This window comes from Lacerta agilis, chromosome 9 (genome assembly GCF_009819535.1).
Source record: "Lacerta agilis isolate rLacAgi1 chromosome 9, rLacAgi1.pri, whole genome shotgun sequence".
Classification (NCBI taxonomy): Eukaryota; Metazoa; Chordata; class Lepidosauria; order Squamata; family Lacertidae; genus Lacerta; species Lacerta agilis.
In genome coordinates, this window is record NC_046320.1 from 64,901,376 (window position 1) to 64,927,553 (window position 26,178).

General features: G+C 43.1%; 1 protein-coding gene across 2 annotated transcripts in view; it reads right to left on the reverse strand.

Annotated features, from left to right (window-relative positions):
• Positions 1–4,484: 4,484 nt before the first annotated feature.
• Positions 4,485–26,178, reverse strand: part of GC (GC vitamin D binding protein) — a 45,821-nt gene continuing 24,127 nt past the window's right edge. For both annotated transcript variants that reach the window (XM_033160904.1, XM_033160903.1), the window contains exons 2-13: positions 26,017–26,086; positions 24,919–25,051; positions 23,496–23,707; positions 20,414–20,546; positions 19,805–19,899; positions 11,575–11,704; positions 10,059–10,264; positions 8,774–8,906; positions 7,694–7,785; positions 6,013–6,145; positions 5,600–5,700; positions 4,485–4,635 (exon numbers count right to left, since the gene is read on the reverse strand). In XM_033160904.1, coding sequence (XP_033016795.1) covers positions 5,644–5,700; positions 6,013–6,145; positions 7,694–7,785; positions 8,774–8,906; positions 10,059–10,264; positions 11,575–11,704; positions 19,805–19,899; positions 20,414–20,546; positions 23,496–23,707; positions 24,919–25,051; positions 26,017–26,086 — 1,394 coding nt within the window. In that variant the 3' untranslated portion in view covers positions 4,485–4,635; positions 5,600–5,643. The remainder of the gene's footprint in view (positions 4,636–5,599; positions 5,701–6,012; positions 6,146–7,693; positions 7,786–8,773; positions 8,907–10,058; positions 10,265–11,574; positions 11,705–19,804; positions 19,900–20,413; positions 20,547–23,495; positions 23,708–24,918; positions 25,052–26,016; positions 26,087–26,178) is intronic.

A 26,178-nucleotide genomic window follows, 5' to 3' on the forward strand; every position in this document is an offset into this window, starting at 1 on the left:
ACATATCAAATGCAGATGTTCAATGACCTCTGGAACACTCCCCAACAGTCTTAGGACTCAGCTACATTAGCCAAAAAAATAACGTTTAAAATGCATTAAGACATGCAACGCCAGAGGGTGCTGTAGAGCACAAAAGATTCTATATGCAATTCAACATAGATTTTTTCTTTTGTTATAACGATTTTGACTTATTTTAGTGGGGTTCTCTCCCCCCCCCCCCTTGTGTAAGATCCACCACTACTACCCTTTGCAACTTCTTAATCCATGGGTAGGCAAACTAAGGCCCGGGGCCGGATCTGGCCCAATCGCCTTCTAAATCCGGCCCACGGACGGTCCAGGAATCAGCGTGTTTTTACAAGAGTAGAATGTGTGCCTTTATTTAAAACGCATCTCTGGGTTATTTGTGGGGCCTGCTTGGTTTTTTTACATGAGTAGAATGTGTGCTTTTTATTTAAAATGCATCTCTGGGTTATTTGTGGGGCATAGGAATTTGTTCATCCTCCCCCCCCCCCCAAAAAAATATAGTCTGGCCCACCACATGGTTTGAGGGACAGTGGACCGGCCCCCTGCTGAAAAAGTTTGCTGACCCCTGGTATTTGCTCTTGTGGTCTCCATCGTGACCTCTGAGCTCTTAGCCACCTCCTCCTCTCTTGATGCAATTGACTCTGATGTCAGAGTGGGATTTTGCAGAGGTTGTACAGTTTCTTGCATAGGAGCCAACACCCAGGGCTCAAGGACCCTTCGTCCCTTCCATAAAATATTTAAGGGGGCTGGAGGGGGCAAGGTTGATTGGCATTGCCATTCAAATGGTGCGTGCATGCCGTATTGTGTGATACAATAGAAAATAATAATAATAATAATAATAATAATAATAATAATAATAATTTATTTGTACCCCTCCCATCTGGCTGGGTTTCCCACTTGCACTATAAAGTGTTGTTGTTGTTCAGTCATTCAGTCGTGTCCGACTCTTCGTGACCCCATGGACCAGAGCACGCCAGGCACGCCTATCCTTCACTGCCTCTCGCAGTTTGGCCAAACTCATGTTAGTAGCTTTGAGAACACTGTCCAACCATCTCATCCTGTCGTCCCCTTCTCCTTGTGCCCTCCATCTTTCCCAACATCAGGGTCTTTTCTAGGGATTCTTCTCTTCTCATGAGGTGGCCAAAGTACTGGAGCCTCAACTTCAGGATCTGTCCTTCTAGTGAGCACTCAGGGCTGATTTCTTTAAGAATGGATAGGTTTGATCTTCTTGCAGTCCATGGGACTCTCAAGAGTCTCCTCCAGCACCATAATTCAAAAGCATCAATTCTTCGGCGATCAGCCTTCTTTATGGTCCAGCTCTCACTTCCGTACATTACTACAGTGGTGCCTCGCAAGACGAAATTAATTCGTTCTGCGAGTCGTTTCGTATTGCGAAAAATTCATCTTGCGAAGCACGACCATAGGAATGCATAGGAATACATAGGAATTTAATTCCCATAGGAATGCATTGAAATTTTCGTCTTGCGAAGCACGACCATAGAAAAATTTGTCTTGCGAGTCACCCTTTCGTTAGCGAATGCCTTTCGTCTAGCGAGTTTTTCGTTGTGCGAGGCATTTGTCTTGCAAGGTACCACTGTACTGGGAAAACCATAGCTTTAACTATACGGACCTTTGTCGGCAAGGTGATGTCTTTGCTTTTTAAGATGCTGTCTAGGTTTGTCATTGCTTTTCTCCCAAGAAGCAGGCGTCTTCTAATTTTGTATATACCAGTGTTTTTTGTTTGTCCAGGGGCAGATACCACAAAAAAGGAGTGTTGCTGGTAAACGGAATATATTGAGACTATGCACGACAGACTCCGGAGCACAGCAAAGCACCCGGGACAAAACCTGCCCTACTGTTAGGCAGCGAGAGGTGAGCCCAGACACTCTCCATAATGAATTCAAGCGGTGGGTCAGAGGCTCTCTAAGCTTTTCTTTTGCCCCGAAGAGAAGAGACAGTGGAAGACTAGAGCTGTGACCTGCAGCTGTTATTTCACAGACAGTGCAATGTTGCCATCTGCAGGCTAAAACAATAAGAACACACATTTCTTCATGAAATAAAACTAGGTTTATTAAGGCGTAAACTCTGGTGGACTAGAGATCTCTTCAAGAATCCTAGGAATCTGATATTCTAGTGCAAGCCCTTATTGGAAACTAAGGTTTGGTTTTAGGGCTGTCAACCACTGCAACACATTTCGCTACACTGGGGGAAACTGCGGCTGGATGATTTGTGTCCTTCTCTCTCTACTGTCCAGATATGTGGAAGGGCAACTCCATGGCCTCCCCCCTCTCTCACAAACCTATATATCCCACCTTTCCTCCAGGGAGCTCTAGGTGGTGTACATACCTATCCTCCTACCCATTTTATGCTCACAACAACCCTGTGAGGTAGGTGAGTGACTGTCCCAAGGTCACCCAGTGAGCTTGATGGGCTGAATGAGAATTTAAACCCTGGTCTCCACGGTCCTGGTCCAGCACTCAAAACACCAGACCACGCTGGGACTTCTTTTTATGGTTGTCTTTAAATGGACTTGGACCACACAGTCCTCCCAACAGGGTATTCCTTCCAATAGGGACTTGGTGCTAGAGTGAGGCCTGTCTCTCTTTGCATGCAATACATGGGTCTCAGCTTCTGCCAACAGCGGCAACTTTGACTCAATTTAGCTCTGACTCTTGTGTCCCAAAAGCTTACAGATTCCTCAAACCATGGGAATGGCTAAATTGAGATGTGTTTCATAATAAGGGCTGAGCTCCTTTTCCCAATGCTGATTTGTACAGTACAAGTCAACACATATTAAGTACCTTTAGTCTGAGCTGATTAACCTTTTGGACCCAGATATACAAACAATGTGAGTGGGAAGGTCTGTTGCCCCTCCTTCCTCCCTGGTTCAGTTTCTGCTGGCTGGTCTTCTAGCTTGCCTTACATAGATGTTGGGAAGTCTTCCAGAACTCAGAGGACCTATTCCATTTTCCTTGTGGCATATTGAGATACATCTCCTATCTCAAAAACCTGTCCTGCATTCTGAAGTTTCATATTTGGGATGAAATACTTGGGGGGTAGTGTCACTTACCTCTGAAATTTACATGCTACCAGAAACATTGTGTCCTGAAATCTGCCTCTGATGAAACGGGACTTCAGTTTTGGACAGTATGTTAGCTCAGGAGGTGTGCATCAGATTAGCTCTTCAAATCAGAATCCACAAAGAACAAGTTCCACAAGCATGCCTATTTCCTCGTGAGGTTAGATTGGTAGCTGCTTGGAGCAGGGCCTTTTCAGCGGTGGCTTCAATTGCCCCTATGTACTGTGGACAGTCCTGCTCCTGTTGTTGTCTTTTAGAAAAAAAGTTTGAGGATGTCTTTTTTATTTTATTTAATGTGAACACATGCATTAGGCCTCAACCTTTTCCCCCAGGTCTCTGGAAATATAGCAAGAAGAACACATCTTACATTTAGCACATGGGTAGGCAAACTAAGATGAGCCTGTTCCTCCAGAGCAGGGGTAGGCAACCTAAGGTCCGTGGGCCGGATGTGGCCCAATTGCCTTCTAAATCCGGCCCACGGACGATCTGGGAATCAGCGTGTTTTTACATGAGTAGAATGTGTCCTTTTATTTGAAATGCATCTCTGGGTTATTTGTGGGGCCTGCCTGGTGTTTTTACATGAGTAGAATGTTTGCTTTTATTTAAAATGCATCTCTGGGTTATTTGTGGGGCATAGGAATTCGTTCATTTCCCCCAAGAAAATATAGTCCAGCCCCCCACAAGGTCTTAGGGACAGTGGACTGGCCCCCTGCTGAAAAAGTTTGCTGACCCCTGCTCTAGCACATATAAAATGTGTGTGGAGGATTACTAGGCCACAGCTGGATATACCAGTATAGTGTAAAACAGCCTTACCCAACCTGGTGCCTTCCAGGTATTTTTTATTACAACTCAAGGATGATGGGAGCTGTTCAAAACATCTGGAAAGCACGAGCTTGGGAAAGGCTGGTGAAAAGCTGGTGGGGAAGAATCTCTGGCAAGCATTGACATATCACTTGCACTGAACAATAGATACTAAATTACATAAGATGGTCACTATTTTCATCTGAGATGTTCTCCTTGAGGTAGGTCTGCCTGGCTACATTGCCTTCTTTGCTTTGCTGTCCCATGAATTTTCTGTTTTTATTTTGACGGGGTTTCAAATCTGTTGTCTAGCATGCTGCTGCTTTCGCCACCACTCCTTTTCTGGCTCAGTTCCCTTGTCTGCAAAATGGGCGTTTTTTGTGTGTGAAGCTGAATCACAACTGCAAAGCATGCCTATTTCCTCTGAAGCAAAAGAGCTATACATACAACGTTAAGTAGAATCCGTAAATTATAATGAATGGGATTGTTTTTCTTATCATTTCTAGGTGTGCACTTAGAGAACTTTTTTTTTTTAAGGCTCTCGCTCCCTCCACCACCTGAATTGAAACAATCACAAGGCTGGAAATATGAATACAGGTTTTATTAAGATGCCAATATGCCCTAGTCAGGTTTCTAGAAAACTAGACAGAGAGATGTGTTCAGAGCTCAGCAGCGTTGACTCAGCAAAATCTAGGTTCTGTGTGCAAACAGAAAGTCTTTTCGCGCTGCACCTGCAAATATGAAAAGAACGTTTCTTTCATGGGTATGGGAAAGGGATGAATTAATTAGCAAAAACAAAATAAAATAAAAATTCTTTCCAGTAGCACCTTAGAGACCAACTAAGTTTGTTACCGTACCCTGCATCACACACAGAGTCTATTTTTGCTTTCCTACCTACCTGAGCCTTCCCTGCTCCAGAAGAAACATGCCATTAATTAGCAAAGATATGCTTGTGCAGTGTTAGCACTGGATACATTTGTGCAGAGAAATACATGATCATCTGAAAGGATTTGCCATGCTATACTTTTAATTCTCAGTCACTTGCAATAGCACAGGTGTAGCATCTTGTCATGAATCAGCCAGCCCCCAGTGAAGGCTTGCAGCCAGCTCCGAGGGAAGACTTGCAGCTGGCCCCCAGTGAAGGTTTGCAGCCAAACGAAGAATGCAGCCAGGAACAGAGAGGGTTAACTGCCCTGCAGGATGAGCGTCATTTAGTGCCAATTCCCCCCGCCCTTTGGAATGCCGGTTGATAAGGAGCTGGACAGAACCCAACCAACGCTCTCGGAAGTGCCAAAAGGCGTGGACAGAGAAGGAAGCAGTTTGTCAGAACGAGATGAGATGGGAGCTGAGCCAATCCCTCTTAAGAATAGGCTAAAGGGAGGGCTGTTATATAGAAAACAAAGCAAAAGGCGCAAAGTGAGAAAGCTCAATATTTTCTGTAACCGGAAGAGGTCTTCAGAAGGGTCATCTTGATTGATGATGGAGGAGGCTGTGTTAAGCCATCCGGAGCTATCTGTTTGTTTTGACAATAAATTGTCCTTTTTAATTAACTACGCTCACTGTTATCAAGCCGGGGACTGGACTCCTGACACATCCCAAAGAGATGTTTGTGAAATAAAAACTTCTCAGTGCATACATAGACACAACACCGTACCCTGCATCACACACAGGGTCTGTTTTTGCTTTCCTACCTACCTGAGCCTTCCCTGCTCCAGAAGAAAGAAGTCATATTCTCACAATTAATTCTGGGCCAAGCAGTCATCACTGGTGCATGTGTAAGCCACTTCACTTTGAACCTGAAAATAGGGGGGGGGGATGTTTCAAAACTCAATTTTCTACGGTTGCCATATTTCAAAAAGTGAAAATCCAGAAACAAAAAGTCATTGAGCTTTTTTGGGGGGGGGGGGCAAAGTTATTGCGAAATCTCAGAAGAGAATGAAGTTTTTATTTTTTATGAAATTCGCCACAATTTAGACTTCCGACGTCGATTGCCATACATCCGGACATACAATTCCTGGACATTTCAGCGATGTCTGAAGTAGGTCCTAGAAACCAGGAATCCAAGGGCTGCTTCCTTGAATTGCTGAACTGGAGAGACGGTTCCTTACCTTCAACCCGCAATAGGATGGAGGTGCGTTCAAATGGCAGCAAGTGGATGCAAACGTAGCCCTTTGCTCGACCAGCCCAGAAATGGTATCTTCAGAGGCACTGGGAAGCGCCTTGTGATAGTGCTCTCTTAGCCTGCAGAATGGGCATAATATCTGATTTAAGAAGGCCTTGCATATTGCAATTTCGGGGGGTAGGGGGATGACTCATTCGATATGTGTTTCACGAGGCACTGCTAAGCCAATGGACTATACTGCTACACAGTGGATTTTTTAAAATGTATATTTAGAAACCCAACAGATGACCGGCAGGTTCCCACCAAATCTGATTTTCCTTGGTTCTGTTCACATGTGAATATTCATATCTGTTAGCCTACTTTGCATCTATGAAAACAAGATTCCCTTTTTCCTGACTGATCTTGGGTTGAACCTTTTAATATTCTGAATTAATATTTACCCGTGCATTACAAAGCTATAATGACATGTCACCAACTGGTTCTTTGTTTTGTTGCATCATAAGATGTTTTGATTATTCCAGAAAATCTTTAAAACTGGGGAAAGCAATAGCACTTTGTATGGAACCCCACCTCCAAATTGAATCCTTAACATCTAGATCAGGTTGGGGAACATTTTACAACTCAAGAGCAACTATTTTTTTTGGGGGGGGGCACATGTCGATGATCAGAAGAGACAGAGGTAAAGTGGGTGAAGCAATGGATATAAATTTTTATTTTTGTGCACTAGGGTAGTTTTTAACATGCCACCTCTCTACCCTTCATCCAGACGAGCAGGAAACATAATCAGGCACATCCCAGCCATGTGAAAACACTTAAGGACAGTGAAAAGCAGAATCAGAATTGGTGTGGCTGATGAGAGGCATGAGGGCCAGACAGGGAGACTTGGAGGGTGGCCTTTGTCACCTGGGATTGAGGTTCTCGACCCCAATCTACAAGCTGAAATAAAATCTCAAGAAATACAGCTAAGCCTGTAAATTACATGGGGGTTATATTCTGGGGATCATGACTAAAGCCAATATTGCTTATACAGTGGTACCTTGGTTCTCAAACTTAATCCATTCTGGAAATCCGTTTGGCTCCCGAAATGTTCAAAAACCAAGGCGCGACTTCCAATTGGTGTAGGCACCCCAGAAACAATAGCCGACAGCCACACCGTAAGTTCGGCTTCCGAAAAACGTTTGAAAACAGGAAATAAAAAAATTCCTTCCAGTAGCACCTTAGAGACCAACTAAGTTTGTTCTTGGTATGAGCTTTCGTATCTGAAGAAGTGTGCATGCACACGAAAGCTCATACCAAGAACAAACTTAGTTGGTCTCTAAGGTGCTACTGGAAGGAATTTTTTATTTTATTTTGTTTTGACTATGGCAGACCAACACGGCTACCTACCTGTAACTGAAAACAGGAACACTTACTTCCGGGATTTCAGCGTTCGGGAGCCGATTTGTTCATCAACTAAGCCATTCGAGAACCAAGATTCCACTGTAGTCATAACACACTGGGTTCAATGGTAGCTGGGATTGCCAAAGTCATTTCACCCAGAACCCAGACCACCTTCTGCCTCCTATTTATTTATTTATTTATTTATTTATGCCGCGTGCATAACACTAAATGCCCACAAATTTTGGGCTTACTATACAACCACTCCTTATCTAGAAGGTAGCGCTCACCTCTTCTTGAAATCCAGGAAAGTATGAGTTGTGTAAGCTCCACACATTTCATTTCCTTTTGAAAGCAATTCAAATAACTTTGTCGGTGGTTTCTGGAGTTCATAAGGGAAAACGTAGAACGGCAGTAATATTAAGCAGCATATAAGTGCTTTTTAAACAATAATGAAATTCTGCAATGCTGATGCCACCAGTGAAAAAACCTGTCTCCGTGTCACAGCAAGTCAATAATGATCAGGCCATGTCTAAACGAACTGGGTTCCATTTGCAGTACTAGTTCTTTCAGCACTCCCTTTAGGGTAGGGATGCGGAACATGTGGTCATACAGTCATTTGTCGGACTTCAGTTACCATCATCCTTGACCATGCTGGCTGGGGCTGATGGGTGTTAGAGTCCAGCATCTAGAAGCCCACATTGCCCTCATATGTGATTTTTTATTTTTTTATGTGAAATGGGGAGTGGAAAGGGGTTTGTTTAGAAGAAGAAGAGTTTGGATTTGATATCCCACTTTATCACTACCCGAAGGAGTCTCAAAGCAGCTAACATCCTCCTTTCCCTTCCTCCCCCACAACAAACACTCTGTGAGGTGAGTGGGGCTGAGAGACTTCAGAGAAGTGTGACTAGCCCAAGGTCACCCAGCAGCTGCATGTGGAGGAGCGGAGACGCGAACCCGGTTCCCTAGATTACGAGTCCACCGCTCTTAACCACCACACCACACTGGCTCTCGAGTGTTAGGGCAGTTTTTCATGTTAACATGCCATGCATATTTTGGAGACCCTCAGGAGGCAGAAGATCGCTCGTGACTGGCCCAAGGTAACTCAGTGAGATTCACAGTTGTGTGGGGCTTTATCATAGAATCAGAGAGTTGGAGGGGACCACTTGGGTCCCTCAACTGCCCAACATAGGGATTGAACCCATTATCCTGAAATTAAGATTGAGGTTGGATGGCCATCTCTCATGGATGCTTTAGTTGAGATTGCTGCAATGGAAGGGGTCCAAATCTGGTCCAAAATGCAGCTGCTAGATTACTGGCTGGGCTCCCGTTCAGAAATGAAAAGCTTTCAGAACTGTATTGCATCTTACCTTTCCTGCAAAACAAGCAGCGGGGTCCTCCGTGCTACAACAACTATTCGCCACTGTTTGGCTATCGTCATACAGGGCAACGAGAAGAGCTTCTGGTGCATACGTAAATGTCTGGGCAAAGCGGTGTATATACCTGCAACAGAAAGAAAAGCGTCTCAGAACATTTCGAAGTTTGTGCCAGCACTCCCTATGCTCTTATATCAAGAAGCTAACCAGGACTTTTACTCTTCACGAATGAGTTCTTGAAAAGTTTGTTTTAGGAAGGAATTAGTTCTCCAGTTCATTCCTCATTTTACAAATGAATTAGTACCCAAGGCTCTGGATCAAGGCTGGTACAGTTCTCTTTCTATTTTAATTATTGGTATGGGTTTAACCAGTGCTTTCTTTCTTTTTTTTAAAAAAAGTTTAGGGGTACTTTCATTTTCCTTTTGTTGTTGTTGTTCAGTCATGTCCGACTCTTCGTGACCCCATGGACCAGAGCACGCCAGGCACGCCTATCCTTCACTGCCTCTCGCAGTTTGGCCAAACTCATGTTAGTAGCTTCGAGAACACTGTCCAGCCATCTCATCCTCTGTCGTCCCCTTCTCCTTGTGCCCTCCATCTTTCCCAACATCAGGGTATTGAAATACTGCCCCTCGATGAGGCCAAACCTAGATTCACAAAAATTTTAGGGGTATGTGTACCGCTGTGTCCCCCCCAGAAAAAAAGCACTGGGTTTAACAGATTTTACATATGTTTATAGTTTTAATTTTATCAATGTTTAATTGTTTTTAAATGATTGGTTTCTTTGAGAAAATGTTTGTAGCAATTCTTGTTTTTAACTGTAAGCTGCCTTGAGTCCTGTCTGGGGAAAAATGCAGGTTGTGAAAAATAAATATATAATAATGGTAATCAGGGCTGCGTGGCTACTTTTTTCTTCAAAATAAACACATTCATTTTCAGCGGCTGCATATCACGACACATCATACCTTGCCAGGGAGAACTTAAATTCTTTTCCTTGGTGCCTAAGACCCCCAGTCTCTTCCACAAGCACCCCAAATCCTGCCCTTGATAAATTAAGAAATGCCCTGTTACCTCCAAGTTGGCTGGAAAATAAAAAGCATATAAATGGGTTCTCCCACCTTTTCGATGCAGGCTTATGTTGAAGTGGGAATTAAGGTCAGTTTGCAATTTTGAGTTTGGAACCAGCAGGTATTGCCAATAATGAATAAGCACATTTAAATTACAGCTAATTAAAAAGCTTATCTCTTGGAAAGTGTGTTTGTGTGTGTAGGGGAACACTTACTTATAAATTTCCCGCTGTCTACAGTCCACATTGCACAGGCATTCAGGAGTCGGACTTGCAACATTTGAACTGTCGGTATTCTTGTCCCATGGCAGGGAATATATGCATACATATTTTTGCAAGCCACAATCTCCTTGGCAACAGTTGTTAATTCTTTTATCTTGGGTTGAGAGTTTATTGCAGATTTTGGCAGTGTGGTTTGACACCTGGGGAGGAAAGGCAGCCATTGATTATGCAACAAAACTGAAACACGTGAAAGGATGCCTTTCCTACTGTAGGAAGAAGAAGAAGAAGAAGAAGAAGAAGAAGAAGAAGAAGAAGAAGAAGAAGAAGAAGAAGAAGAGTTTGGATTTGATATCCCGCTTTATCACTACCCGAAGGAGTCTCATAGTGGCTAACATTATCCTTTCCCTTCCTCCCCCACAACAAACACTCTGTGAGGTGAGTGGGGCTGAGAGACTTCAAAGAAGTGTGACTAGCCCAAGGTCACCCAGCAGCTGCATGTGGAGGAGCGGAGACGCGAACCCGGTTCACCAGATTATAAGTCTACCATTCTTAACCATCACACCACACTGGCTCTCCCTCCTCCCTGGCCTCCATATTTTAAGGCTACTTTGGAGGCATCCAGCTGGGGAGGAGAATTAGTGGGAAGTAGAAGACAAAGACCTTCAGTCCTGGCAATTATTTTGTGGGGGCCAGTCCTTGGTGCCTGGGAAGCTGTTTTCTTGAATAAAGAGCTAACCTTTCTGCTTGTCTCTTGATTGCTGACCTACATCTGAACTAGCCCTGACATATAAAGTGGTACCTCGAATTTCGAAAGTCTCCGTTGAAGAACATTTCGGAACTTGAACGCTGAAAACCTGGAAGTAAATGCTTTGGTTTTTGAATGTGCCTCGGAAGTCAAACATGCCACATGGCTTCCGTACTGAGTTTTCCGTATTGAGTTTTCCACTTTTGAACATTTTGGAACTCAAACGGTCTTCCGGAATGGATTACGTTTGAAAGCCGAGGTACCACTGTGCATGGTCCAAACCAAAAACTTTTGGATATTCTTTTTTGGAATTCATAGACTCATTGCACTAAATGCACACTTCCTTGGAAGTAAGTCTCGTTGAAATATGTAGAACTTGCTTCCAGGTATATGGGTAGAACTAGCTGGCTCAATCTGTGTTAAGTAGTTGGCATGATCACTTGACACAGCTCTTCCTGTCTTGTACCATTTTGGAACCAGTGGAGGGCAGGATCACATGTCTTAGTGCCCCATATAAAAATGGTTCTGCAGATGGAAAACCAGCACATAGAAGACTAGTTGAGAAGGCCCAGTTAAAGCCCATCTCCCTGATTTGCTGCTTTTCTATGTGGAGCTGGAAGCAGTACATCCCAGCAAGAGCCGCATCACCTGATTCTGCAGATAAGAGGACTCAGCCATTCCTGCTGGACACAGAGTGCTCTACTATTTTCAACAGAATGACAATGGCCATCAATGTGAAATGGCCTTTTGCTCCCGAATGCCCACCTCCTTCTGGATGCAGTCTTCTTCCAATGAATCACAGCACTTGGCAAGCACTTCAGAAGCATCTTCAGCGAGGGATAAGATATCCTCAACAGAAGCAATTGGACTTTTCTGAGTATATGTTATGAAATAGCTAGACATGGGCAGAGAAAAATAAGTGGGGATTTAAATTAGTGTAGCTATCCCAAACTGAATAAAATAAAAAATTCCTTCCAGTAGCACCTTAGAGACCAACTAAGTTAGTTCTTGTATCCCAAACTGTATCCCAAGCTGTATCCCAAACTGGTCCACCCGCCCTTTCTAAGCAGCTTCAACTGCCAGCGGCAGAATATAGACACCACAGATGGAGTTGAATAGACAGTCTCTTTCTGATCTCTTCACTTTCCACATTATATTATTATTATTATTATTATTATATTATTATTATTATTATTTGAATTTATATACTGCCCTATACCCCGGGGTCTCAGGGCAGTTCACAGAATTGCTGCAAAATGGCCTATTAGCCCATATGGGCATTCTTGTCTGAAGCAGTGTAGGAAAGGTGGCAGTGGTTGGGTCCATTTCCCAAATCCTCGATACTCTCTGACCTTCCCACATTTAGTGTGGTGTATTCTAACCATGCTAAGCTAAATGTGTGAAGAATCCCAGCCCTAATATGTGTCCAGGCAATAATAGTCTCTTGTTATGATCTGGCTTCAGGCACTGACCTGGACACAGAGGATGGGAGCACCAAAAAGTTTATGGAGGATCTATACTATAGGGAACCTTTGGCCCAACCTGGGAGCTCCTGAGTGAAGCTGGCATCTCACAAAAGGGAGACTGTGGCTCTCCCAGTGGCTCTTCCGGTTAGGTGCCGAGTCAATGGCGGACGGGAGTCTGATGGCTCCGTCCTCCGTTAGGCGATAGGGATCTCCGTGCCTGCGCCACGGGTCCCTTAAAGCCACGGGAAGAGCGTCCCGTGGACCGACGGCTTCGTGGGTCCCAGACGTGCTGTCTCCGTTCCTGATTTACCCTCGTAAGGGGGAGAATCGGGTGAGCGGAGCCCCAGCACGGGACTGAAGAAGCGACTGCCTGCGGAGGATCAAAGCAGCGATCCCGCCAGACTTGAGCACCCGGCACTTCCTACATAGAAACTTCCAAAGAAACCTCTGTAAGTTAAAATATTGGATTATTCTACAAGTTTAAAGAGCACTGCTTGCAGAGGAAACTTTAAAAGGAAGCCTGTTCCCTTTGAACTGTTTGCGCGAGCTTGGTAGCGCTAAAAGATCAAAGCCGCGGCTAACGGGAAAGTTTTGCGAACTCTGCCAAACTTCTTAAAAGTGATTTAAAAGTTGTTTAAAGTTTGTTTAAAGATCCAAAAACAGTTGATATGGCAAAAGAAGAAGCCCCTCACCCTCTGGATTAGGATTCCGGGTCAGTAGCGGGCTGGGATATATTGTTGCCATTTTTTTCTTTGTTGGTGTTCCTGTGTTACAGTGGACTGTTTACCAGTGGAGATACTTTGACTCTTTGCAGCCAGATACAAGCTATTTTATAGACTTGGTGGTTACATTGCAAGTGAGAAAACAGATACTGACTTGGGCTATTTAAAATAGACTCTTCTTGGCTTTAAGGAACTTATAACTTTTGAAAAATCTGAACTCTTGCCTAAAGTTGGATTGCTGGACTGTTGTGGACTCCTGGCTCAGCAGCCTCTTGTTCTCAGAAGCTAGCTGCAGGCCACCTGGTGTTTACTTTTGGGACTGTTGGTCTTCGCTGGTGAATGTCTGAGATTGTCACTACAGCAACTGGAGTGACCTTGAGATTACAGTTACAGAGCCCACAGGGAATGGACTTAGATCTAAAGGAACTGGCTCTGAAAAAAGGAAAGGCTCTGTTTCCTTAACCCTGCAGGAACAAATGGAAAAATTGGTTGCAAGTGTTGCAGAAATTGCAGCAGGTTTGAAAAGTGTCACCGATGGGTTGAAGCAAACACAAGAATCGGTGAACACTATTGGTGCATCAGTGAATACCACAGTTAACTCTGCAATTGAAAAACTCCAAGTGGATATTAAGGCTGATATTAAAACCTCTACCCAGATTTTAGAAAAATCAATTGGTCAAATTGAGGAAAATGTAAAAAAGAACAGAGAAGAAATTAATAAAATTGGGCAGGAGGTGACTACGTTAAAAAAGGACTCTGAGGAAATCAAAGTGGTCAGAGAAAAAATAAAAAGGTGGAGGAAAAATTGGACAATTTAGATTTGGAGCAGCTAGAAAATATTGGAACACGGCAGAGAACTGTGGAAGAGTCTCTCGCTTTTCTGCAACTACATCAGAGGGAAGGAAACATAAGAATAAGGGGTCTTCCAGATTGGAGGGGGAAGACCTAAAAGCCTATATTGTGGAACTATTTTCAACTTTTTGGGAGTTAGAAGAGGTGAATGTCTCAGCACGCATAGTGAAGGCCTTCAGATTTGGACCAAGAGGCTCCAGAGGAAAGAAAGCACTAAAACAGTCAGTGACTGTTTGATTGTGCTGCATGATAGACACGACAGAGACTATTTTCTGGATTACACTACAGAAACAACCTGGTGGTACAGCAGAACAAAGTAATTTTTTATAAGGATATCCCCAGATTTTTTTTGGAAAAAAGAGCTCCTTATAACGACCTGGTGACGGAGCTAAGAAGAAGAAAAATCTCCTTCAGTTGGGAAATTTCCAGAAGGCCTGGCATTTACGTTGAAGGGAAAAAGATAAAAATAAGGTCCCTGGCGGAAAAGCAAAAGTTCTTGGACAAGCATCTGGAATTCTTTAAAGGAACCCCATTAGACCCAGCACTGCTCTACAAGTTCCAGAGGTATTCCCACCACCGTCGGGATCACCAGGACCAAGCCAAGATCCAGAACAAGAAAGAAAGGAGAGGCAACTGGAGGAGAGGATAAACAAAGAAATGGCGCTCAAGTTAATGACTTGAATGTTCGGGGATTGAACCAGAGACCAAAGAGACGCAGAGTATTTTACAGCATAGAAAAGAGAATTTGGACATAATATGTTTTACAGGAAACCCACATAGTCCGGCGTCACAGAAGACTATTACAGAACAAAAAATTAGGCCAAGAGTTCATATCATTCGGACAAGGTCAAGAAGAGAGGAGTAGTGATTTATGCCAAAGGAGAAATATAGCCCAAGACAGCTATTTAAAGATGAAGAAGGGAGATACATCGCAATTGAAATTAACGTACAAGGCGAAAAATTTTAATTCTGGGACTTTATGCACCAAATGATGGAAAGTCGATTTTTTACAAAAAATACATGATTTGCTGCTGGATTATTTGGACTATAAGGTAGTTTGCCTCGGAGATTTTAATGGGGCAGTTTCACATTAATGGATAGATCTCAAAGAACAAAACTAACAAATGATGGAAACTCCCAAAGACTTTTTTTGAAATGGTGGACAATCTGAATTTGGTGGACTCTGGAGATTAAAAAACCCCACAGAAACAGAGGCAACGTATTTCAGTGAATCGCAGCAGTCATGGTCGAGGATAGATTATATCTGGATCTCGAATGAATTGGCTCCAAAACTACAAAAAGCAGAAATCGGTCCCAAAACGCTTTCAGACCACAATCCGGTGCAGGTAAATCTAAAAATGATTTCCAAGGATTCTTTCAGGTGGAGAATGGATGACGCATTGATGAGAGATACCAAGCTAGTAGAAAGAGCGGTTGAAAAAGATGAAAGAATATTTTCAAATTAATTGGAACTCAGAAGTGGAGAAAAGGATTGCTTGGGATGCAAGTAAAGCAGTAATGAGAGGATTCCTCATTAGTGAAAAGGCAAAAAAGAAGAAACAACAAAACGCAGAAATGGAGAGATTGTTGAAATTAATCAAAGGAAAGGAAAAGAATTAAGAGGACATCCCAGATGCGTCAAAATCCAAAAAGAAATTAAATACTTGCAATCTCACTAGGCGAATATTATGAATCAAGATATTGAATGGAAAGTGAAAATGATGAAACAAAGAACATTTGAATCTGCCAACAAATGTGGAAAACTACTAGCTTGGCAATTAAAGAAAGACAAAAGGCAAATGTCATCAGTAAATTGGTAGTAATGGAAAAATGTAGAGAAACCGGAGGAAATCAGATGGTGTTTTCAGAGATTCTATAAGCAACTGTACAAGGAGGAGAAGATAGATGAAGCAGAGATAGACCGATTTCTGGAAAAGAATGGATTGCAAAAGGTCCCAGAGGAAAATTAATAACTCTCAACCACCCAATAACGACACAAGAAATAGAAGATGCAATAAACAACATGCAATTGGGGAAGGCTCCAGGACCGGATGGATTAACAGCAAAATATTATAAGACATTGAAAGACTGGCTATCACAGCCGTTAAGAGAAATTTGCAATGGAATACTAGAAGGAAATAGGGCACCAGAAACGTGGAAAGAAGCCTTTATCACACTGATTTTAAAACCAGATACTGATAAGACTCTAATGAAAAACTACCGTCCAATATCCCTTTTGAATGTGGATTATAAAATCTTTGCAAATGTTTTGGCTACAAGGTTGAAAAGAGTGCTGAAAGATCATATCCATAGAGACCAAGCAGGTTTCTTACCAGGAAGACAAATAAGTAATAATACGAGAATTATTGTGGACATTTTAGAAAAACTGGAGAGAGACATAAATACAGATGCAGCACTATTGTTTGTTGATGCAGAGAAAGCTTTTGATAAAGTATCTTGGATATTTATGAAAAAGAATTTGGAAAAAATGGGAGTTGGAGAAAAATTCTTAAATGGCATTAAGGCCATTTATACAGAACAAAGAGCAAAAGTTATTGTGAACAGTGTGATATCGGAGGAGATTGAAGTAGAGAAAGGAACAAGACAAGGGTGCCCTATTTCCCCTTTACTTTTCATTACGGTCCTGGAAGTCCTTCTAAATATGATTCGGAAAGATAAACAGACAAAAGGAATTAAAGTGGGAGAGAAGGAATATAAATTACGCGCCTTCGGGGACGATTTGATGCTATCCCTGCAAGAACCAGAAAGCAGTGTCCCCAGAGCTTTGGAATTAATTGAACAATTTGGACTTGTAGCTGGCTTCAAATTAAATAAGCAGAAAACCAAAGTTTAGGTAAAATATGAGTGCAGAACAGATTCAAAGAATTCAAGAAGCCACAGGCCTCAATTTTGTCAAATCCGTAAAATATCTAGGTATCAATCTCACAAATAAGAACTTGAACCTGTATAAGGACAACTATGAAAAATTGTGGATGGAGATAAAAAAAGACATGGAGATCTGGACAAGACTTAAACTATCGTTAATGGGAAGAATAGCAGTGGTTAAAATGAATGTCCTACCAAGGATGCTGTTTTTATTCCAAGCCATACCAATTTTGGATAAACTAGACTGTTTTAAGAAATGGCAAAAGGACCTATCGAAATTTATATGGCAGGGCAAAAAGCCAAGAATAAAATTTAAGATTTTAACAGATTCTAAAGACAGAGGAGGCTTTGCCCTGCCGGACTTAAGACTTTATTTTGAAGCAGCGGCCTTTTGCTGGCTAAAAGATTGGTTTAAGTTAGAGAACGTCGATGTGTTGGACTTGGAAGGTCATGATAATATGTTTGGGTGGCACGCATACCTTTGGTACGACAAGGTTAAGATCCACAGAACTTTTAAGACTCATATAGTTAGAAAATCCTTGTATCAGGTTTGGATTAGATATAAAGACTTGTTAGAGAGAAAGACCCCTAGATGGATCTCTCCAGTGGAGGCCAAGGCCTATAAGAGACCGAACATGTCTGCAAATTGGTTAAGATATATGGACATATTGCAGCAGGAAGGGGACTCTTTTAAGCTAAAAAGCTATGATCAGGTGAAAAGCCAGGTCCCCGACTGGCTGCACTATCATCAGGTATTTGAAACATTTAAGATGGACAAAAAAGTTGGTTTTCAAGTAGAAAAATCAAAACTGGAAACAGAACTGATAGAATCGAACTTTAAGAACCTTTCCAAAATGTATAATCTTTTGCTAGAGTGGCATACGAAAGATGAACTGGTTAAATCATCAATGATAGATTGGGCGAAAGATATAGGACATAATATCATGATGGATGACTGGGAGAGATTGTGGCAAAAAGGTATCAAATTTACTGCTTGTCATAGTTTAAGAGAAAACATAATGAAAATGGTTTATAGATGGTACTTGACACCAGTTAAGATTGCTAAGATGAATACCAAAATGTCAGATGTATGTTGGAAATGTAAACATGCGAAAGGTACCTTTTATCATATGTGGTGGCTGTGCCCAGCGGTAAATGCTTTCTGGGATAAGATTTACAATGAGTTGAAGAAGGTAATGAAAGTTACCTTTTGTAAGAAACCAGAGGCATTTCTTCTGAGCATGACCAACGAAGAGATACCCAGTCAGGACAGAGTGTTTTTTATGTATGCCACAACAGCAGCTAGAATATTATTGGCAAGAACATGGAAAGGGGAAGAGATACCAACGGTGGAAGAATGGCAGATGAAGATGATGGAATACATGGAACTCGCAGAACTGACCGGCAGAATCCGGGACCAGAGGGAGGAGACGGTGTCACGAGAGTGGAAAAAATTTAAAGACTATTTAGTTAAATCAGTAAAATTGAATATTTGAGCAGAGATAAATTAGAGGCTTTAGTAGGGTTATATTTGATAAAACTGGCAAAAGAAAATTTTTGAATGAATGATTTATTTGTTAAATAGGAGTTAAGTTTTGACATTAAGATAAGATTTATAGTTGATTAAGATCATGATTGTGTAAAGTTAAGCATATCAAAAATTCGAGCAATTGTTAAATGAACAAGATATAAAGCTACCTTTAAGATGTTTTTGACTTTGAAGACAGTGGAGGGAATGGGGGAAGTCCCCAAATTAAGAAGTTAGTAACAAGGAAAGTATAAAGATAGGTAATGGTTAAGGTATGTATATGTTCTTTTTTCTTTTTATGTTTATTGGTATTGTTATTTGTTATTGTTTTATTGTTGTTTTTATGCCTTGTGTTGTTGTTTAATTTTGTTTTTTGGTGTTTTATTGGAAAATAATAAAATCTTATAAAAAAAAAAAAGAATAGACAGTCTCTTTCTGATCTCTTCACTTTCCACATTATTATTATTATTATTATTATTATTATTATTATTATTATTATTATTATTTGAATTTATATACTGCCCTATACCCCGGGGTCTCAGGGCAGTTCACAGAATTGCTGCAAAATGCCTATTAGCCCTATATGGGCATTCTTGTCTGAAGCAGTGTAGGAAAGGTGGCAGTGGTTGGGTCCATTTCCCAAATCCTCCGATACTCTCTGACCTTCCCACATTTAGTGTGGTGTATTCTAACCATGCTAAGCTAAATGTGTGAAGAATCCCAGTCCCTAATATGTGTCCAGGCAATAATAGGTCTCTTGTTATGATCTGGCTTCAGGCACTGACCTGGACACAGAGGATGGGAGCACCAAAAAGTTTATGGAGGATCTATACTATAGGGAACCTTTGGCCCAACCTGGGAGCTCCTGAGTGAAGCTGGCATCTCACAAAAGGGAGACTGTGGCTCTCCCAGTTTCTCATTTTTCCCTTCTTAAATTCAGTTTTCCACATTTCTTTAGCAATTTGTGATTTTTTGTTTAAATCCTCATGAAAATTCATTGGCATTTTAGTGTGAATTTTGCCCGACAAACGCATTTTTGTATGCAGTTTGGGCTAATGTTCAAGTTTTAGCAAACCATTTCCCTTAACATAATGCACGTTTGCATTTATTTTCGCTAATACATTCATTTTCCTGCAAACTCCCCCTTATATTATTGTCTAGTCGAAAATTGCATTGGAAAATTCAGTAAAGTGTGATTTATTTATTTTTTGAACGATGGTTGTGTTTCGGTTCTCATATTGTTTTGCAACATGTGAATTAGGTAGGTTTACCTTTAGATATGAAGTGAATCATTTTGTGTGTGCCCTAGACAGGATTCTTATGCATTGCTGCATTTGAAAAACACGACTTGAAATACATGTTTGGATATGGTAGCAAATTTGGTACTATCCCATGGAATTCCATTGCAGTTTGCTTCTTCCAACCCAGATAGATCTACCCAAGCTTTCCCAATGAACAGGAACTACCAGAAATTCAGAGATTCAACAGGTAAAGTTCCGATCTGCCATAAATACATAGGATGCAGAAGGTTTGCTGTGTACCTGAGTTTTGTTTTCTCTTTCCCAAACACGGAATAGCGGGAGCACGCTTTGTTGGACAGATCAGTGAGCATCCTGAGAGACTTCCTCTCCAGCCTCTGCAGCATAAAAGAAAGAGGTGAGATCAAACACTTGACTCACATTTAGAAGAAGAAGAAGAGTTTGGATTTGATATCCCACTTTATCACTACCCAAAGGAGTCTCAAAGCGGCTAACATTCTCCTTTCCCTTCCTCCCCCACAACAAGCACTCTGTGAGGTGAGTGGGGCTGAGAGACTTCAAAGGTGTGTGACTAGCCCAAGGTCACTCAGCAGCTGCATGTGGAGGAGCGGAGACGTGAACCCGGTTCACCAGATTATAAGTCTACCATTCTTAACCACTACACCACACTGGCTGTCCCTCCTCCCTTGCCTCCATATTTTAAGGCTGCTTTGGAGGCATCCAGCTGGGGAGGAGAGTTAGTGGGAAGTAGAAGACAAAGACCTTCAGTCCTGGCAATTATTTTGTGGCTGCCGGCATTGGGCTGCAACTGAATTGGAGGGCAGTTTGTCTGAGCTGTTCAGAGACAAAGAAAGTGCAATGCGTTTAGTGCCGAGAAAAGAAAGCACAGACCTCTTTTAAGAAGCAGACCGTGGGTTGATCATGGGTACAACACGTTCCGACGATGGACAAGTAGGTCGTTGTGGAGGCGATCAAGAGTGGCAAAGGTGTATGGCTATGGTCAATGGAAAACTCATACAGAAACCTAGAAAATGGACCACAAAGGAGAACATAAGGAGATTGCATATCACAAGTGAGGTCAGCGAAATCTTTGCAGCTACTTCCGCTGTCAGACTTCTCCGAGTGCCAGTTGCTGGTTTCCCACAGGCATTGAGTTGGCCACTGCGAGAATAGGCTAGAGTAGGTGGACCATTGGTCTGATCCAGATTCCAGCAGGCTCTTCATCTGCAACACAAGACTTGCTTTGCTGCATATCCCCAGATTAGTCTAGGGTTGCAAATATCTCAATTCCAGTTTTTCTCGGTTTCTCATTTTTCAAATTCTAATTTTAAAGTCGGTTTCCCACACCTGTCTAATTTTTTTAAAGCCCTAATGAAAATTGGCTTGCGTTTTACTGTGAATTTCCCCAATGCAATTTTGCAAACAATTCCCCTGTTTCCTAATACAGGTGAAACTCGAAAAATTAGAATATCGTGGAAAGGTTCATTTCTTTCAGTAATTCAACTGAAAAGGTGAAACTAATGTATGAGATAGACTCATGACATGCAAAGCGAGATATGTCAAGCTTTTATTTGTTATAATTGTGATGATTATGGCGTACAGCTGATGAGAACCCCAAATTCACAATTTCAACTTTGGGGTTTTCATCAGCTGTGCACCATAATCATCACAATTATAACAAGCAAAGGCTTGACATATCTTGCTTTGCATGTCATGAGTCTATCTCATATATTAAACTCCAGTAGCTAATGAAAACAATTGCTTACATAAATGGATTTTTCCACAATATTCTAATTTTTCGAGTTTCACCTGTATAATAATACCTTAGTACATTATAATGCATTTCCCCCTACCTCCTACTAGTGGGAACTTCCTTTGGCTCCATCAACATAGGTGACACCAGAAGCTGCCTTACACTGTGTCATGCCATTGGTTTATCTACCTCAGTGTTGTCTACAGTACAATGACTGGCAGGGGCTCTCCTGGATTTCAGAAGGAGGTCTCTCTCAACCCACACTGGAGATGCTGGTGCTGGGGGTGGAACCTGAGACCCTCTGCATCAAAAGCAAATGCTTTACCACCAAGCGACGGCCCTTCCCCAGGCTCTGAAGCAGTCCTTCTATTCACAGATGGGACAGTCTGGATTCAGCCCCTTGAGTGGCAGCAGTTCTCAATAATTTCTGGGAGGAACCAGTTGCAACTCTGCAACCCAGGTTGGATGTTAACTGTTATGTACTGAGTTGAATAGGATCCAAAATGCACCAGTCTGATTGGTCCTAGAACAATAGGATTGAGATTGCAGCAGTCTGACTGGTCCCAGAACAATAGGATTGAGATTGCAGCAGTCTGATTGGTCCCAGAACAATAGGATTGAGATTGCAGCAGTCTGATTGGTCCGCAGGAGCCACCCAATCCAGCTCCAGGTGGAAGTGAATCCGCACTCCGATTGGCATACAGGAGTATCCCGGAATTAGCCAATCACGTGGGGCCCATTGTGTAAATAGTGTATATAAAGCAAATGTTTTGGGGGAACTGCATTCCTCCTCACTACTATGAGCTGAATAAAGAGCATGAAATTCACACTTGACTCCGAGTATATTTCATTAACGTAACGTTTTATATTCAGCAAAGCATCTAGACGTCTTCTTTACAAAACGAACAAGGGGGCAATCCTTTTTTACAAAGAGGGATGAGAGGCCAGAGAAAACGGATTTCTTCCTGGCATCCTTAGCATCTCGGTCCCTGCTCCCCCCAGAATTATTATCAGGTTTTAAATGTGGGAAATGATGTTTCAGTCAAAGATGACATTCCATGTTTGCTAGGTAAGCCAAGGGTTAAGACGCATGGAGTTCCTTGAAAGTTCCTAGAGAAGGCATTCTGCGAGGTCATATCCTCTGCTTGCATAGATGAGGAAAAGGCAATGGCATTTTAATCCTTTGTTCTTCCTCCTGCCTCAGAAGACAACCTGTTTCTTCACCATGTAACCATGTAAGGATACTTTGTGCTCTCCTCAGTACAGACTCCATTTTGATCTCAACTATGGGTTTTTTTTGTAATCTAGAAGTATATTCTGACTTATTTTTCACTGTTGTTTGCTGCTGAATCAAGTCTGCAACTTTAAGTAAGTAAATAACATTCCCCCCTCCCTTACGTTACAAATTTCTGTGTGATTATTTTGTTTAAAAGGGATAAAAAGTGGAAGATCTGGTCTGCTAAAGCATCCTGGATAATTGCTAGTGAAGTTAGGCAACCTTTGTCCCAAATGTTTCCACATTTTATGCTGCAAAGGGATGGTAAATTTTAAACTCTACTAACTGGGCGTTAACTCATAAAAGTGATAAGAGGAAGGATAAATAATAAATAATATTCTATCCAACCTCCAAATCCCTCCAATATTAAATCCCCAACTGTGCAAAACAACAAGATGAAAACCTGTTTGCGGTTTTAAAGCTCTTTCTCGCTTCGCAGACACCTCACTGGAAAGAACTTTTGGCAAACTGGAGAAAAAAATAAGTTTCTAGAAGGAAAATATATGGGGTGGTATATTTGCATTATAACAGACCCAGGAAGGAGCCATAGCTCAGTGGGTAGAGCACATGACATGCTTTGAGTGCAGAAGGTCCCAGCTTCTCCTCTCTGTTGTTGAGAGTAGAAAACCAATTCTAGGCTGAAAAATCCCCGCCACCCCCAGACTGCTGTTGGTGGACAGGAGTGAGCTAGCTGAATCAATGACCTTGACTCAGCAGAAGGCAGCTTCATAGGGTGAGTTTTGTAAGAACTGTTATGATAGGATAACCAGAAGATGGAGACAAGAGTTAGGACCTTTAGCATTCTCTCCAGCTACAGGGATCTGTCTCCAGGGCTCCCCTGAGCCCATGGAGTCTGGACCATCCATCAGAGTGTGGTCAGAGATGGACTCTGGTGCCTGAATGGGACTGGTAAATGGAACAGTTGAAATGCACACATGACTCACTTGTCTGCAAAGTCCTGGGGGTCCTTTCTGAAGGCCCCACATAATTCCTCATTGGATGGCTCCTCATATGTACGGAACTCCTTGGGTGGGTGCTTCAAGGCTGCCAGGCACAGCTTTCGTTCAAGGCCTTCCTCGCGGCAACAGGCAGCTGTCCCTGGATGCTTCGGGAAAGGGTTATTTGGGTTGCAGGATTTGGCCGAGAGTGCTAAAGACTGGGTGGGAGGAAGAGAGAGCGAAGGAGAAAAGAGGGAAAGGTTACAAGTTTGCTTAAGTACTGCAGCGTCTGATGCATAAGATCACAAGAAAAAACACTGTCTGATCAAAACAAAGGGAAATCTAGGTGGAATCTACACACATATAAAAAACACTGCGAAAATGTTTTTTTTGGAAAACGTTTTGAAAAATACATTGAATTTTGCATAGCTCTCTGATTTGTATACTGAGCTTTACAACACATTTAAAATGTTTGGTTTGCAGCTGCGTAGCTGAGTCCCTAGTCCAGTATCCTGCTATAAAGGGGAGTCACGAGGGGGGGTGGGGGTGGCCTGTCCCGGTTTCCAGGGGAGGGAGGGTGCCACTTGGGCCGGCGTTGTTCCGCCCCGCCGGCAGGCCCCAAGCTATGGGGCTGCCGCGCACAATCGGCGGCTCGTGGGGCTGCCCAGCTCCTTTTCATGTGGCGGCTCGCAAGGTCGCCGCGGAAGCAGTAGGGGGGGGCAGCCCCACGAGCTACCGCTCGCCACGGGAGCAGCCACGCTGGCCCGGATGGACTGACTGCACATGTCTGGATTTTTGGACATGCGCAGTCTGTCCATCCAGGCTGGCACTGCTCCTGGGGCGACTGAGCGATGGCTCGTGGGGCTGCCGCGTCTGTGCTGCTTTCCAGGCATGCGCAACCAATCCTGACGTGCGTTGTGCATTCCTCTTTTCCTGCAGCGTCAAGAGAAGGGGTGTGTGTGATCTCCACCATTCCTCATCCGTCGCCCCCTTGAGTCCAATCCCCGACAGTTTGGCATGGAGCAGCCCAGCAGGAGTGCATGGGTAGTTGGGTGAACCAGCGGAGGCACTCCCTTCCCAAGGCAGGGACAGCGGCCCCCTTGGGAGCTACCCCAAACTACCACGGTGGCTGCCCGAGCTCTGACAAGCGCGCCTGGCCAGCTGACTGAGGGAAGAAGGGAGGAAGGAGGGCAAGTGCCGCGGCCATGCTGCTGACATCAACGCTGCCACCAACTGTTGCTCACTGAGCCTGCCTGAGCGCATGCTGGCCTGACCTCGACTTGGAAGAAGCATGGCATGATGAGGGGGCATGCTGGGGGCAGGGGAACCCCCTGCCACCTGCCATACCTCCCCCCCAATGTTTTCCTCAAGTTGGTACCACTTAGCATTGAGAAGGGCTGGGTGCACATATATGCTTGTGGAAGTGTACCTCCGTTGTGTAGCATTCCGGGTCGGCTCCTTCAACGCAGCATTTTTCTGCAAGGGCGACAATCTCCACCACGATACTCTTGACTTCCTCAAAGGTGCTGTTGGTATACTTCCTGCTGTTCATGATAATTGCTCTGAGAACCAACAGGAGGGAAAGGATAGGGTTTTGACCTATGGAGCCTTAAATGGCCCAGGACCGCGATAACTCAAGGACCACCTCTACCCATATGAACCTACACGGACCCTGAGAGCATCCTCTGAGGCCCTTCTTTGTGTGCCTCCTCCTCGAGAGGTCCAGATGGTGGCAACATGACAATGGGCCTTTTCTGTGGTGGCTCCCCACTTGTGGAATGCTCTCCCCAGGGTGGTTTGCCTGGCACCTTCATAATATACCTTCATGAGCCAGGCGAAAATATTCCTCTTCAACCAGGCTGGTTAACATTTGATAACATTTAAAATGTGTTGTGGGAGGGGGTGCGGCTCATTGGTTTACTTTTCTTCTTATTTTTTTAAGATCATGTACTTTGTGTTTTTTATCTTGCATTTTTATGTTGTGAACTGCCCTGAGATCTATGGATGAAGGGCGGAATGCAAAACAAACAAACAAAGAGACAGACAGACAGACAAACAAACAAAATGAAAACCATGGAATTGTAGAGTTGGAAGGGACCCCAATGCCTTTTTTTTGCAATCAAGCAATATATCAATTTTGTTTAATAACTGTAAAAATAAAACAATACCGGTATTTCCCAAGCTATACTGTTGCCACCAGCTGCAGCCAGCAAAACCCTAGACACGAAAAGCCATTTAATTCCACATTCTGGCAGTCTCCACCCACAATGCAGAATTTCTCCCTCAGATTCAACCTGCCGTACGAAATGGCTGTGTGATCCACCAAGCTCTCTCCTTAAGTTATTGGGTTCTGCTCTAGCTGCCACCCCGCCACCTGGCCCAGTATTTTCGAAACCAAACAGGGGGGCCCTGTTCAGAAACAGATATTTGATCTCTCCCTTTTACGACCACAGCTGCCCCATTTTGGCTGGTCTGAATGACAGCAGGTGTGCGGCTCTGAATAGGCGCTGCCTTCAAAAATACTTACAGAGAACGGAATTTGTCCTTTCCCAAGTTGTTGAATTCTTGGCAGATTTTGTCTCTCATGTAATCCCGTCCTGAAAAACCAAACAGGAGGAAGAGCAATAAATCAAAAGCTCGTTTGCATTTCAAAGAGCTACCATATCACCCCAGTTACTGTGTCATCGTT